Source organism: Trematomus bernacchii, unplaced genomic scaffold (genome assembly GCF_902827165.1).
Source record: "Trematomus bernacchii unplaced genomic scaffold, fTreBer1.1, whole genome shotgun sequence".
NCBI classification, from domain to species: domain Eukaryota; kingdom Metazoa; phylum Chordata; class Actinopteri; order Perciformes; family Nototheniidae; genus Trematomus; species Trematomus bernacchii.
Genome location: NW_022988043.1, coordinates 2,596,541 through 2,608,618, shown reverse-complemented (window position 1 = coordinate 2,608,618; position 12,078 = coordinate 2,596,541). Strand labels below are relative to the sequence as shown.

General features: G+C 42.9%; 1 protein-coding gene across 14 annotated transcripts in view; it reads right to left on the bottom strand.

Annotated features, from left to right (window-relative positions):
• The window catches only part of fgfr1a (fibroblast growth factor receptor 1a), a 77,420-nt gene that overhangs the window by 13,261 nt on the left and 52,081 nt on the right, over positions 1-12,078 (bottom strand). For 9 of the 14 annotated variants that reach the window (XM_034117873.1, XM_034117875.1, XM_034117874.1 and 6 more), the window contains one exon: positions 1,656-1,828. The exons of 1 other annotated variant lie outside the window; for it this stretch is intronic. In XM_034117873.1, coding sequence (XP_033973764.1) covers positions 1,656-1,828 — 173 coding nt within the window. Of the gene's footprint in view, positions 1-1,655; positions 1,829-4,561; positions 4,652-5,176; positions 5,408-11,891; positions 12,073-12,078 lie in introns of all 14 variants that reach the window. 4 more of the 14 variants (XM_034117885.1, XM_034117887.1, XM_034117886.1 and 1 more) reach the window with 1 other exon arrangement.

Sequence of the window (12,078 nt, the reverse complement as noted above, 5' to 3'; positions counted from 1 at the left end):
CATGTTATAGTTTTTCTTCCATAAATCTGCCAAGACCGGCAGTGTGTGATTAACCAACGAACCTCTGAGGCAATGGCAACATCAAACATGCATATACACAAGACCGAGCCATACAGTTTCCCTCATTTAGCTAAAACGTGATGAGGGAGTCCAGCTGCCTGCTGCCAGATGTGTTGTGCTTGGCTACATATACATGTGGTCCACATTATTCCCTCCCTCCTGCACGTCTCCATGCAGACGATATGAACAATAGAAGCCCAGGCCATAAAGGCAAGAGTGTGGGAGGGATGAGAGACGTCCCCGTCCGCTGATGCAGACCTTTGCACCTTGACTCAAAAAAACAGCAGCCAGATGGTTAAGTGTGCTGCCTGGCTGGGTGGGGACAAGGGGAGCAGGCAGCTGGGAGGAAACTCTTAAATGTGTCCCAGCTGGGGAGGGAGATGGGCTGGAAGCACCAGACAGGGCTGGACTAGTGTACACCTTGATAGGAAGAGCAGATGAAGGAAGGAGGGGGATGTTTCTTAGAGAACATGGACATACATCCCACACCTGTGAGGCAACTGAACACAGATAATCACAGAGAAGTTGATGTAAAGGTACTTAAAGCAACATATTTACAGCCTCCTATGACATTATGACTACGGTTTTACCAAATATATTTTTTTATGAAAAAGGTCATCTGAGGTTTTTAAATAAAGCCCCAAAAAAAAGAATCCTTAAAAACGAATACATTATTCAAAGTCTCTGGGGCCTCATGATGCCATAGCCAGTAAGTGGTGGTGTAAAACAGATCCGGGTTCACATCCATCACCTGCCACACCTCTGCTAAGTAAATCCAGAGATAAGAGTAAACTGTTATCAACAATTATAACTTAGCAGTTTACTGTATTAGCAGATGGCTGCGCATTTGAATACAGCTTGCCAGGAAATGGGCAGACGTTGACGAAGTTATGATAGCATACACAAAATATACAGTAAGTAGTATATAGAGGCAGTGAAACAATTTTATAATTTTTATCTTTTGACACTGACCAAATTGTTAAAAGCCATATGTTTCAATACCATATTCCAATACATAAGGATTAAATCTCATGAACGTTAGTGAGCTAATAAACATGGAGCTTGCCTGTACAAGAAGAGAAAAAAAATCTGTAAGGTACTGCATATGTCGTAATTTATTTTGTATTAAAATTAAATGTATACAATTGGTGTCAAAAAAGGGTATCATTCAGGGATCAGACACAGGGACAAGATATAACTGAACAATACCCAGCCCTCATATTGGTAGATTTACTGCTGCATGGATGAAATTACAGAAATGTCCCGGCCAATGTTATCTTCCACCAAACGGATGGCTAGGATTGCCCACCTGGAGGTATTATAGCTCTGCCACGACTTCCCTTTTTGTGGCATTAGGTTTCATCTTGCATTGTTTCTCAGGTCAAATGTGACACTTGCCTACGCTTTTCACTTGCAGAAGTGTTTCTTACTCCAGGGGAGGGGGCGGTGGTGATCTAATGTGGAGATGAGATCACTGACACATCTCCCCTCGTAGTGAACGGGCTTGGAGTGATTCAATAAGAAATGCTAAGGAGGGTGTAGTGTCACTAAAAATAAACTGAACGGAAAACGTTTCTAAAAATATTTTCTGTTACCTTGAAGCCCCCGATGCGATGGTCTCTCTTGAACTCCCTGCCATTCTTGTACCATTTCAGGGTGGGATTTGGGTTTCCGCTAGCCTGGCACCGAAACTTCACCGTCTTACTGGCTGGGACAGCGTGAAGCTTTTTCTCCATTTTCTCAGGATGAGCCCATTGTGGAGCCATTGCTAAAGAAGAAGACACAAAATAAAAATAAATCAGACAAGTAATAAATACTAGCTTGTGTTTGTAAGGATGCAAAACATTGTAGGTACCTTAAACCTCAAGCTCCATTTGAATCAGGGCAATAGCTTTATTGTAGGGTTTTCAAAGGCAAATTGGTCCCAGGGGGAGGGGCCACACTAAGAGTAATTCTAAGGCCCCGTCCACACGGAGATGAAAAATCACAAAAAGTCGTACATCTGCCGGGCCTGTAATGGCGCGTTTCCACTACACGGCCTCGCTCGGCCCCGCTCGGTATGGCTGGGCCTCGTTAGGACTGGCTCACTTTATGGCGCATTTCCATTACAGTTTAGGAACTGGGGCAGTATCTATAGTAACGCAGTGTAGGCGGAGCCGTGACGTGATCTTCAGAGGACCCCAGAAAAACAACACAGCCGTTAGCTGTTAGCACTCGGAGCTCACAGCTCCTTATATATGTTCAGAAACTAGACAAAAGTTAAACAAGTACAAACCACAGACTGTCTGTGTCATGGTGAATACAGTCGCTGCTTTATTTATGTCTGTATAGGCCGTTGTTGTGAGTGTGGACGGTCGGAGCATATACTGCGTTAGCTTAGCCGATCTCCATTTAGAAAACACGCATTTTAAAAGGTTTTTCGCCTGCCGTCTGCCTGCAGACTTGTCAAAGCATTAATTCATGGTTTTTACTAACCGGTATCAGTATGTTGTTACTTCGGCATCATTTTGAAACGTGTATTACAATTAAATCACAGTCAAATATGTTCATTTTGTTGTAGTTGTAGCCCCCTTGCCAGCGATTCTCTCTCCAGTTTAGCCCGACTCAGCCTGGTTGTTGGCCCGGAAAGAACCTCGATTTTATGGGGCCAGAAAAACTGTGAAATAGTACCTGCTAGCCGGAACTACGCCAAGTGGAAACGCAACCAAAAACGGGCCGGGCCGGGCCCGGCACGGCACACTTATGGCGCATTTCCACTACACGGTCAGCCTCGGCCACACTCGGTATGGCTCGGTACGGCTTGGCCGCGTTGGGCCTTAACAGGGCCGACTCACTTCATGCTGCGCTTCCATTACAGTTTAGGAACTGGGGTAGTTACTATAGTAACGCAGTGTAGGCGGAGCCGTGACGTCATCTTCAATGAGAACTCCAGAAACACAACACAGCCGTTAGCTGTTAGCACTCAGAGCTCACAGCTCCTTATATATGTTCAGAAACTCGACAAAAGTTAAACAAGTACACACCACAGACTGCCTGTGTCATGGTGAATACAGTCGCTGCTTTATTTATGTCTGTATAGGCCGTTGTTGTGAGTGTGGACGGTCAGAGCATATACTGCGTTAGCTTAGCCAATCTCCATCTAGAAAAACACGCATTTTAAAAGGTTTTTCGCCTGCCGTCTGTCTGCAGACTTGACAAAGCATTAATTCATGGTTTTTACTAACCGGTATCAGTATGTTGTTACTTCGGCATCATTTTGAAACGTGTATTACAATTAAATCACGGTCAAATATGTCCATCTTGTTGTAGTTCTAGCCCTCTTGCAGCGCTCCTCTCTCTAGTTTAGCATACTCAGCCCGACTCAGCCCTGTTTGTTGGCCCCGATAGAACCACAATTTTGTCGGGCCAGAAAAGAGGTGAAAAAGTGGCCCCGGGCCGGGCCGGGCCGTGACTAGGCCTAGTGGAAGCGCAACCAAAAACGGGTACGGCACGACACGGCACGCTTAAAGCGAGCTCCGCGCTGTAGTGGAACTGCGGCATTAAAGCGAGCTCCGCGCTGTAGTGGAAATGCGCCATAACTAACCCGGACACATTTTGTTTAATCAACCACCTGACCAGACTCGAACTTTATGCAGTAAAGTAGCTCAGTAATCAGGACTGAAACAATGACAGACTAAGGGGGAAATTGCTGCATGTGTGTATATAAGAATAATTGATAGAGATATATTGTTAGCATAGTTGCCTCATTTTGTTTGAATTTTTGAACTGTTATATTTTCTAGTAAGCTTAACCAAACCTCTGGGGAACCTCTAGGTCAACCGGTGCATCAGTAGTGGATGGGCTCACCCTCAAAAAGAGGATAAGAAGCAATGAGGAATGTCTGGTCTGTCTTTCTTGGCCGGTCCCACCACAAACCAGACGTGGTTTAGCGGAAGAAAAGGATGGATGTATTACATAATGCATGTTCTTAAATTATAGTCACAGTGAGTATGTTTCCTTTCCTTAAATAAAAGTTGGAAAAAAAATACTTCCTTGAGAGGTTTTGGCTGTACCTCGGGTGAGTAAAGTCACATTGTGTAGGTTTAAGGGGAGATTAAGGATCTCCCCTTGGCTCTGGGAGTCAAGAGTAAAACAAGTAAAGGTCGTCTTGGTAGCCATGCTTGGCAGCTGCTGGACTCTCTGTGGGCAGAGTGGCCAGATGATGAAGCTCGAGTGTCTTAATTACTCTAAGGAACAAATTGGAAGTCATCTAAGGTTAACCACTGTTAGTCACCGCAGGGATATTCTTCATGTAAAAGCTGTCACCGAGGTGGTGAAAACCCTGTGATTCAGAGAAAAATCATTCACAGAGTGTGTGACCCACACACACATGGCAGACCCATAATCGAATCATAAAGCTTTCAAATCACTGACCATTCATGACAATTACTCACAACTCTGTGACTCAGGGCCAGCATTTGTTGCAGAGGCATTAGTACGCTGAAAAGATGAGCACACTTACGCAGAAGCTTCTGACTGCCCAACAGTTTGGCTTCCTCAGACGAAGACTCTTCATCTTCATCATCATCCTCAGATGAGGCCAGGGTATCAACTAGTGAAACAAAAAGGTACAATTCTATTTATACAGACAGTAACACAACACCAAAAACAAGACTAGCATTTCAGTCGTTTCTTTTCGGGAGTTTATATATACACATTGAAAAAAGGCGACTGCATGTCCTGTTTTACATTAATCATACAGTTTTAGTACAAAAATAAATAAATAACAGAATGACTTTTATGGGCACAATCTGAGAATTGATACAGTGTTAACAGGTGTCGCTGGAAAACAAACCGTTCTTGTCAACAATTAAGTCTAATGGACTTTTTAACAATTATTTGTTAGTTTAAAAAATTGAATTTAAAAGAAACCAGGGCAGAAAATCTCTACCGTTTTTTTATGAATGAAAATGTACATTACCAAGCATTTCACTGCCCCTTTAATATGTAATGTCAACATTTTGATTCCATTGCATGACCATTACCAGAATGATGTACTTTCACACTGAAGATGTATTTAGCTTCTCAGTGATCAAACTAGACCAAATCTGCTGCAATTCCTTTTCTGAGACGTTACCTGTGACGTTGAAGTAGACGCTGTGGTTGCCGAAGGTGATGCAGGCGTACAGACCAGAGTCCGTCAGCTCCACAGTCTCGATCTCCAGCTGGCCGTTGCGGATGTGTGTGTGTTCTCCATCCACCACAGACACATGGTCTTTGGTCCAGTTGACTGCATGCACTTTGGCAGAGCAACTCAGATCCAGACGATCCCCGAGATAGAGCGTAAACAGATCCGTTTCCACAGAGACTGAAGGGGAAAAAGCAGAACATGGCTTAGTTATTCGAAAGCTCAGTAATGTCATGTAAATAGAAACACAAGCAGGGCTCAAACTTTTTTTTATCTTTGGCAAATAAACAAACTGTGAGAAATATAAAATAGGATAACCACCAATATCTAATAACTGGAGGGGTATATAGTGTGTAGCGAGACACAAAATGGGGCTGTATCTGTACTATAAATGGTTCAAAAAGTACTTCAATCACAAAACAGGGACACCAGAAAAGTCCTTCCATGATTTCCTCCCAGCAAACCACGTCTCTTACCTATCCCTTAAATTAAATCATATAGAAAATTAGTTAAGGCCCTATCGTCAGGCAGGCAAGGAGCTACTTGGGAAAGGAAGGCGAAATTCAATTATGGGGATTGAAGAGAGGGGAGGCGTCACGGAGCGAGACACCTGAGCCCCCCTGTGCTAAATGACTACATAGTCCGCGAGGGGGAGGGGGTAACCCAATTAGGCTGACACGTTGTCCGTCACAATAGTGTTGTTTGTCTAGTTACAAAAGGTAAAGATCGTCACTGGACAACTAGCTGCACATTCTTGCTCGAGGATCACACATCCATGGCAAATATAAGCATGAGGTTCCAACAACGTGCAAATAGCATCCTGGTTTTAAAGGACATTAAAACATCTAACATTCTCAAATGTTAATACATTTTTTAGAAGCCAAACCATTTCAAATAATGCCATATAATTTACGAAATCCTGAGATGTTGTCTAGAAATTCCTTAAATTGGCTAAACTAAAAAACATTTGGTATGCAAAGCATTTTTTCACAGGCGATATTTAAAATTTGAAGACATTTACCTTCAAAATGCATTTCCCCCCCCCCCCCCCCCTCTTCACTTTTTTGCCTTTTGCCTCAAACTATTGCTGACACTGTTTTACAGTAATATGAGGCAAACGGAGGCAAAAAAGCCAATCTTCCATATAAAAAATGCTTGAACCAAATTATGTATAAAAGGTTTGTGCCTTAAATGATATTGATTATCAAAATAGTGGTAGATATTTATTTGCCAACTAATAGTTTTAGCTCTACTTGATATAGTTGTGTTGCTTTATCACCACAAAGTAATCCCCTGTGGCAGAACTATAATGTGAAATCATTTTACTCGTCCTCCTTTCCCAAAGTCCCCCCGGCATTTAAACTAAACAAAAAAATTGAACTAGATAACCCAATGTAAAAGCATAACGTGATCATTCTGAATGGTTCTCAAAGCACACAGTGTTTGTACACACACTTCCTTAGAACAGGAAGTACTTCTATGTAGCATAACCTAAAGACAACATCAGCAAACCTGCCTAATCCCTCCCACCATCACAACAAAGGCCTCCGAACAATACAGGGGAAGAGGGAGCGGGCAGAGAGAGCAGAGAGCATGTGCACGGGAGCGAGCGAGCGAGCGAGGGCCTGCAGCGGCAGGTTCTAGTGCCAGTTGCTATGGTGACCCCACTTGGGCCTAGTAAAGGTATTTCCTGGATCACATATGTCTGACAGGCCCTTAATCCCAGCAGGAAAGGGGGCCAGGGGGTAGGATCAACTTTCTCCTAAAAAACAAAACCAGAGGGGGGAAAGCAGAAGAGGCATTTAGTGATGCACTATCTAACCAGGACACAGCTTTAGGCCCAGGCTCCACGGGAACGCATACGGCAAAACGCATAGGATTAACGCAAACGCAATCGCCAAAAAGCTTCCGCCCACACGCAATATACACCGGATAGTGTCTGCCCACATGAGACAGCTCCGTTTAGATCCAACCGCTGGAAAAGCTGCAGTACATATGCCGAGCCTGTACGTGGCGCTGTAACTTCCTCCACAAAAGCAGCAACTTCCTCCACAAAAGCAGCGAAGAAGAATGGTTGTCATGGCTGCACTTCTGTTTATTCTCCGCGGTGGGGGCCGAGGGAACCGGGCAGAGTTTTTCGCCGGTCAATGTGTGTTAAAGTTTAAATCTTCATGCTTCCTCATGCAGCAGCTGATCCAGTAAGTAAACCCGACAGTAAAAATAAACATATTTATAACTAGTTTAGGTAGTTAGGTAGGTAATTAAAATAGCTAAGGGTGATGATCTGACTTGAAGTGTGTGTTTTGCTCCCGCTGCATCACAGCGGGAGGAGCTGCGTGTCTCCGTCCTGTCAGATTAGACTTCACTCGCGTTTATGTCCATATCGAGATAAAGATAAATAATCTGAATTCAGTGTGCAGTGTACTTTTGCGGGGGTGAGTAGCAGAGGTGGGGAGAGGCGGGGCTATTGCGTCGTCATTATCAGAAACGGATGACCGTATAGGCTACCACACGGCCCCGTTGGACCCCCCAGAGCGCTCCGTTCCCAGATCTATCCACCTTTGGACCCGTTGTCGTTTGCAGGGTCCGTTTCTATCGTTCCGTTACGGCGTCGTGTGGCAAAAAGGGCTATACGCAAGAGAAATATGCGTATACAACCCGTTTTCGTTCCCGTGGAGCCTAGGCCTTAAACACAACCCTTCTTTACGGGATTTTGTGTGTGTGTGTGTGTGTGTGTGTGTGTGTGTGTGTGTGTTGGGGGGGGGGGCATGTTTCTGTCTGCTCTAAATGGAGATGCCACTGATAAGACTGTGTCAACATCCCAGCTGTTAATCTGGCCGCAGACATCATAAAACACCCATAAAAGCTGTAAAATGTGCCTGTTGCTTCATTGTAGGCCACAGTCAGGAGCATTTATGCTTCTGTGACAACATACTTCTAAAACTGGAGTAAGATATAACACATGTAGTCAAATTAACCCTACTACCATAAAAAAACAAAAGACGCAGCTACTATGTCTATGATTAACTCGCTGTATAAATATTATAATAACAGATAGGGCTTAGTATTTGCAAGTGGACGATACAATATGCATCATAATACATGGAATATGATTCCCTGTATGATTTAAATGAAGTCGTATTTAGCCATTTTTAGGAAAACTTTCACAGTATAAAGAACACAACACCATATGATTAACATCTCAATATCAAGTAATGGCAACATTTCCCACTCATGTTTGAAGTTTTAACCACAACACGAAATTAACCATTGTTTGTAACTTATCTTAGCCTTTGAACATTCAACTTAAAATCAAAAGTGTTTTTGAGAATCCATACAATATCAAAAAAGATTTTGCTACACATGTTTTCTGACAACCCTACTAACAAACAGCAACACACTTTATCACAAAGTAAATTCATTCCAACTTCTCGCGCAGAGTTAAGTGCCAAGTTTCCAGCATTTCCTTTGAATTTAAGGATGTTTCATCTCACTTAATCCTCCTGCCGCTATGATTGGATTAAAATGGATTAAGCACCATATTTTCTGAAAGCAACCCATCTGGAAAGTTTTCTTACAACCATTTGGGGGGGGGGGGAAATGATTGACATTGTTTAAAATCAGCTTAATGACAGAAATCATGAAAGGAATTTTGTGAAGAAGAAATCATTGAGAGGGTTTCTTTTTAAACTAAGGGGGGAAGGCTCACAAGTCTGTAAATCCAAAACCAACTTGGCGCCAGTCTATGGAACCTTCTCTGGCTACGAGATAGGAAGCAATATGCCGCGTGAATGACTTCTGGGATTTCCTGCTCTCACTGCAGTGATGGTTGAATGCAGTAAAGTCTGGTTGGGGCTCTGCTGTGGCACACAGAGGAAAATGGCCACAGCAAGTTCCCTCTGCTGATTTGACCACAGCAAAGTGAAGGGGTGGGTGACGTGCAGCGGGGATTGATAAGAGACAAAAGGCAGGACTGGCAGGAAGTAAAAGAAAAGGACAATGCCTATTAGCAAGCCCAAAAAATAAATCACTGAGCGAGTGTCCCTCCTGAAAGCACTCCAGTGGAGGACCCTTTTCACTCCTAAATGAGCTGCTGACAATCAGCATGGATTAACACTAGAGAGCTACTAGGGAGCTACAAGGATTACTGTGCAGTGCAAAGTGTTTCCAGTGTCATTCAAACGAGTTCTGCTACATTTAGCCCCACATTGAGGCCCTAATGGATAAACACAGGAAAGGGAGGATCTTTTAAAATAATTAAACTTTATGTAGATCTAGTTTTATAACTACCATTAGTGTGGTCTGCTCTGCTGCAGGTTGGTCTTAGAAACCACACAGGCACACAGGTTTAAAAAAAACACCAATAAAAAAAATGGTTTGGAGAAACATGTTGCAACTTAGACTAAAGTAATCATTACACTCTTGCAACACATGCATACACTTATTTTCTAACCAGATGGTTTCTAATGTAATTATTAGGAAAACGGATAAACAATTGCATTGTTTAATCTTTCTTTCAAGAGGTTCCTCTTAACATTTCAATTTATTTACAGATTCCTCTCATTCTTTATAAGCTTTAACGTTAACATCATGCTCACTGCTCAACCTTTAGCCATAAAACATTTTTTTGCGAAACATGGTCTCCATATGTTGGTGCTTTCCCCCATTTAAATCAAATCAAATCAGGTTTTATTTATATAGCACATTTTAAAAACGATTTTTGGTCGAGCCAAAGTGCTGTACATGCAAATAAAAAACACATTACTGCGATCGCAAACAGAAGACAATAAATTACAACAGCAAATATAAAAATCAAACAGGGAAATGTTACTTAATTTACACCTTTTTTGAATTTTTAACTCACACAAATGTTACATGTTACACAGAACGATAGGGCATTGAATTTGATTTATGTCACTATACCGCTATAATTCTCCCTGACATAACGATCAGTGCGTTATCCTTGAGTGGAAATGAATGCCTTCAGGGGGAAAGTTAATTAATCCTGTGTCAACCTTAAAGTCAGTTCACTTCTTTCGTCTTCTCTCTGAGATTCAGCAGAGTTTAAACTCCTATGGGCCCCCATCACTGTCTGAAAAAGTCTTTCTCAGGACTGTGGCAGCTTCAGATTTAAGAGCCGAGCCACTAAAGGGTCAGTGGCTTGTCTACACTGACTGACAGCAGAGAAGAAATCCTCTGGGATGCCAAAAAAACGTTCTGACATTTCACTGTCTTTAAACCAAAAAGATGTACAGACATTGAATTGATGAAGACAAAAGCACCCTCAATGATCTCACTGAGCTCACAAAGCTTTTAAATGTTGTAATCATTTAAATGGCCGTCCATGTGGCCCCTGAAGAAATGTAAAGAAATACATTTGTTCTGGTCTTTTCTTATGTGAACAGCACAACACAAAAAAAGCCCCCAAGACAAACAAAGAAGCACGCATAATACATGACCATTTCCATATAACTGTTTTGTTTCCCCAGACCAAGACAAAAGGAATGCAACCAAATGCTTCTGCTGTGATTGTTTGTCGACAGCTGAAACCATCCGTCACCCAGCAGGGGAGCGGGGGGAAAGTGAAGCATTCCCAGGAAAAAGTCGGTGGGGGAGCAGGAGTGAAAAAGCACAGAGGCGCATAGATAGTACCTGGCCATTTGGTGATTAAGAACTGGGTGGAGTGTAAACGCATCAGACTTCCCCCACCCTGAAGACAATTTATGGCTCACCTTAGAAGACAAACACTCTCCTCAGAAACCCTATCCTTCAGGATAAGGGAGGGCTCAAAGTAGCATCTTCTTTCCTTTTTTCAAAAACTGGCTAATTTATGGTTTCCCTGGCAGTTAACTCCTCTCTCAGTGACAACAAATACCTTTTCATTACAAAGGAGGAGAGGAGCAGGGAAGGTAGTGGGGCTGCCCTCAGGCTACAGATGGGAGTCATTTACTCCTCCCTGTCCCACTGTTGGCTTAAACACAGCCGCGCCAAGTTTATTTTAGGGCTTACAGCCCAAGAGAGACCCTCTTGCTTAATTACTCTAATTATAATGCTGGGCTTTATCATATTCTTTTGCAGCTCCCCACTTCCGACTGCAACGTGTAAACATACAAACCCATCTACCCACAAGTCCAGGCTGCTGGACTGAATCCAAGAGGCACATTTTTAAGGATTCGATTTCAGTGACTCTTTCCCCTTTTCAGAACGTGTGTAACAGCCAGACCGGGCTACATTCTTTATAGGACATCTTAAAGTTGTACAGTCGAGATTAGGAACAAAATAAAAATCATTAGACCAAGAGTTCTGTCTGTAAGATTAACTCATATCTTTTACGCTCTGGTTTAGTTAGCCAGGACAAACTGAAAAAGGTGTTTCTTATAGTCTGAAACATGGTTGTACTAAATCTGACGCAGTTAAGTGTTCTCAAACATCAGACTGGGGGTGGTGGAGGAAACACTGACGCTACAAAGGACAGATTTCACCAAAGCCTGGAGTGTGTTAGGGTTACATTCCTGTACAAAGAACAAAGCTTTGATTATCAGCGGACTGTTTCTCAAGGCGGGAGTCGAGATAAGTCAGACATGAAGCTAAAACAGTTACGTGTCTTTTAAGTAATACTACATCCAGAAGCAGAAAAAGGCAGTGTACAAATAAGACATCTTACCTTCATCAGTGTTGGCAGGCCGGCACTCCGTCCGTAAAACTTGGGAGAGTAAAACCAGACTCAGAAGTATACTCGGTCTCATCAGCATCCTGCTGAGGGAGCTACAACTGTTGGCTTTTCTGCAACTGCAACTCCATTCAGACCGTTGGGGCATCAGTAGCGGGTCATTCACAGTGCTAAGCTAAAA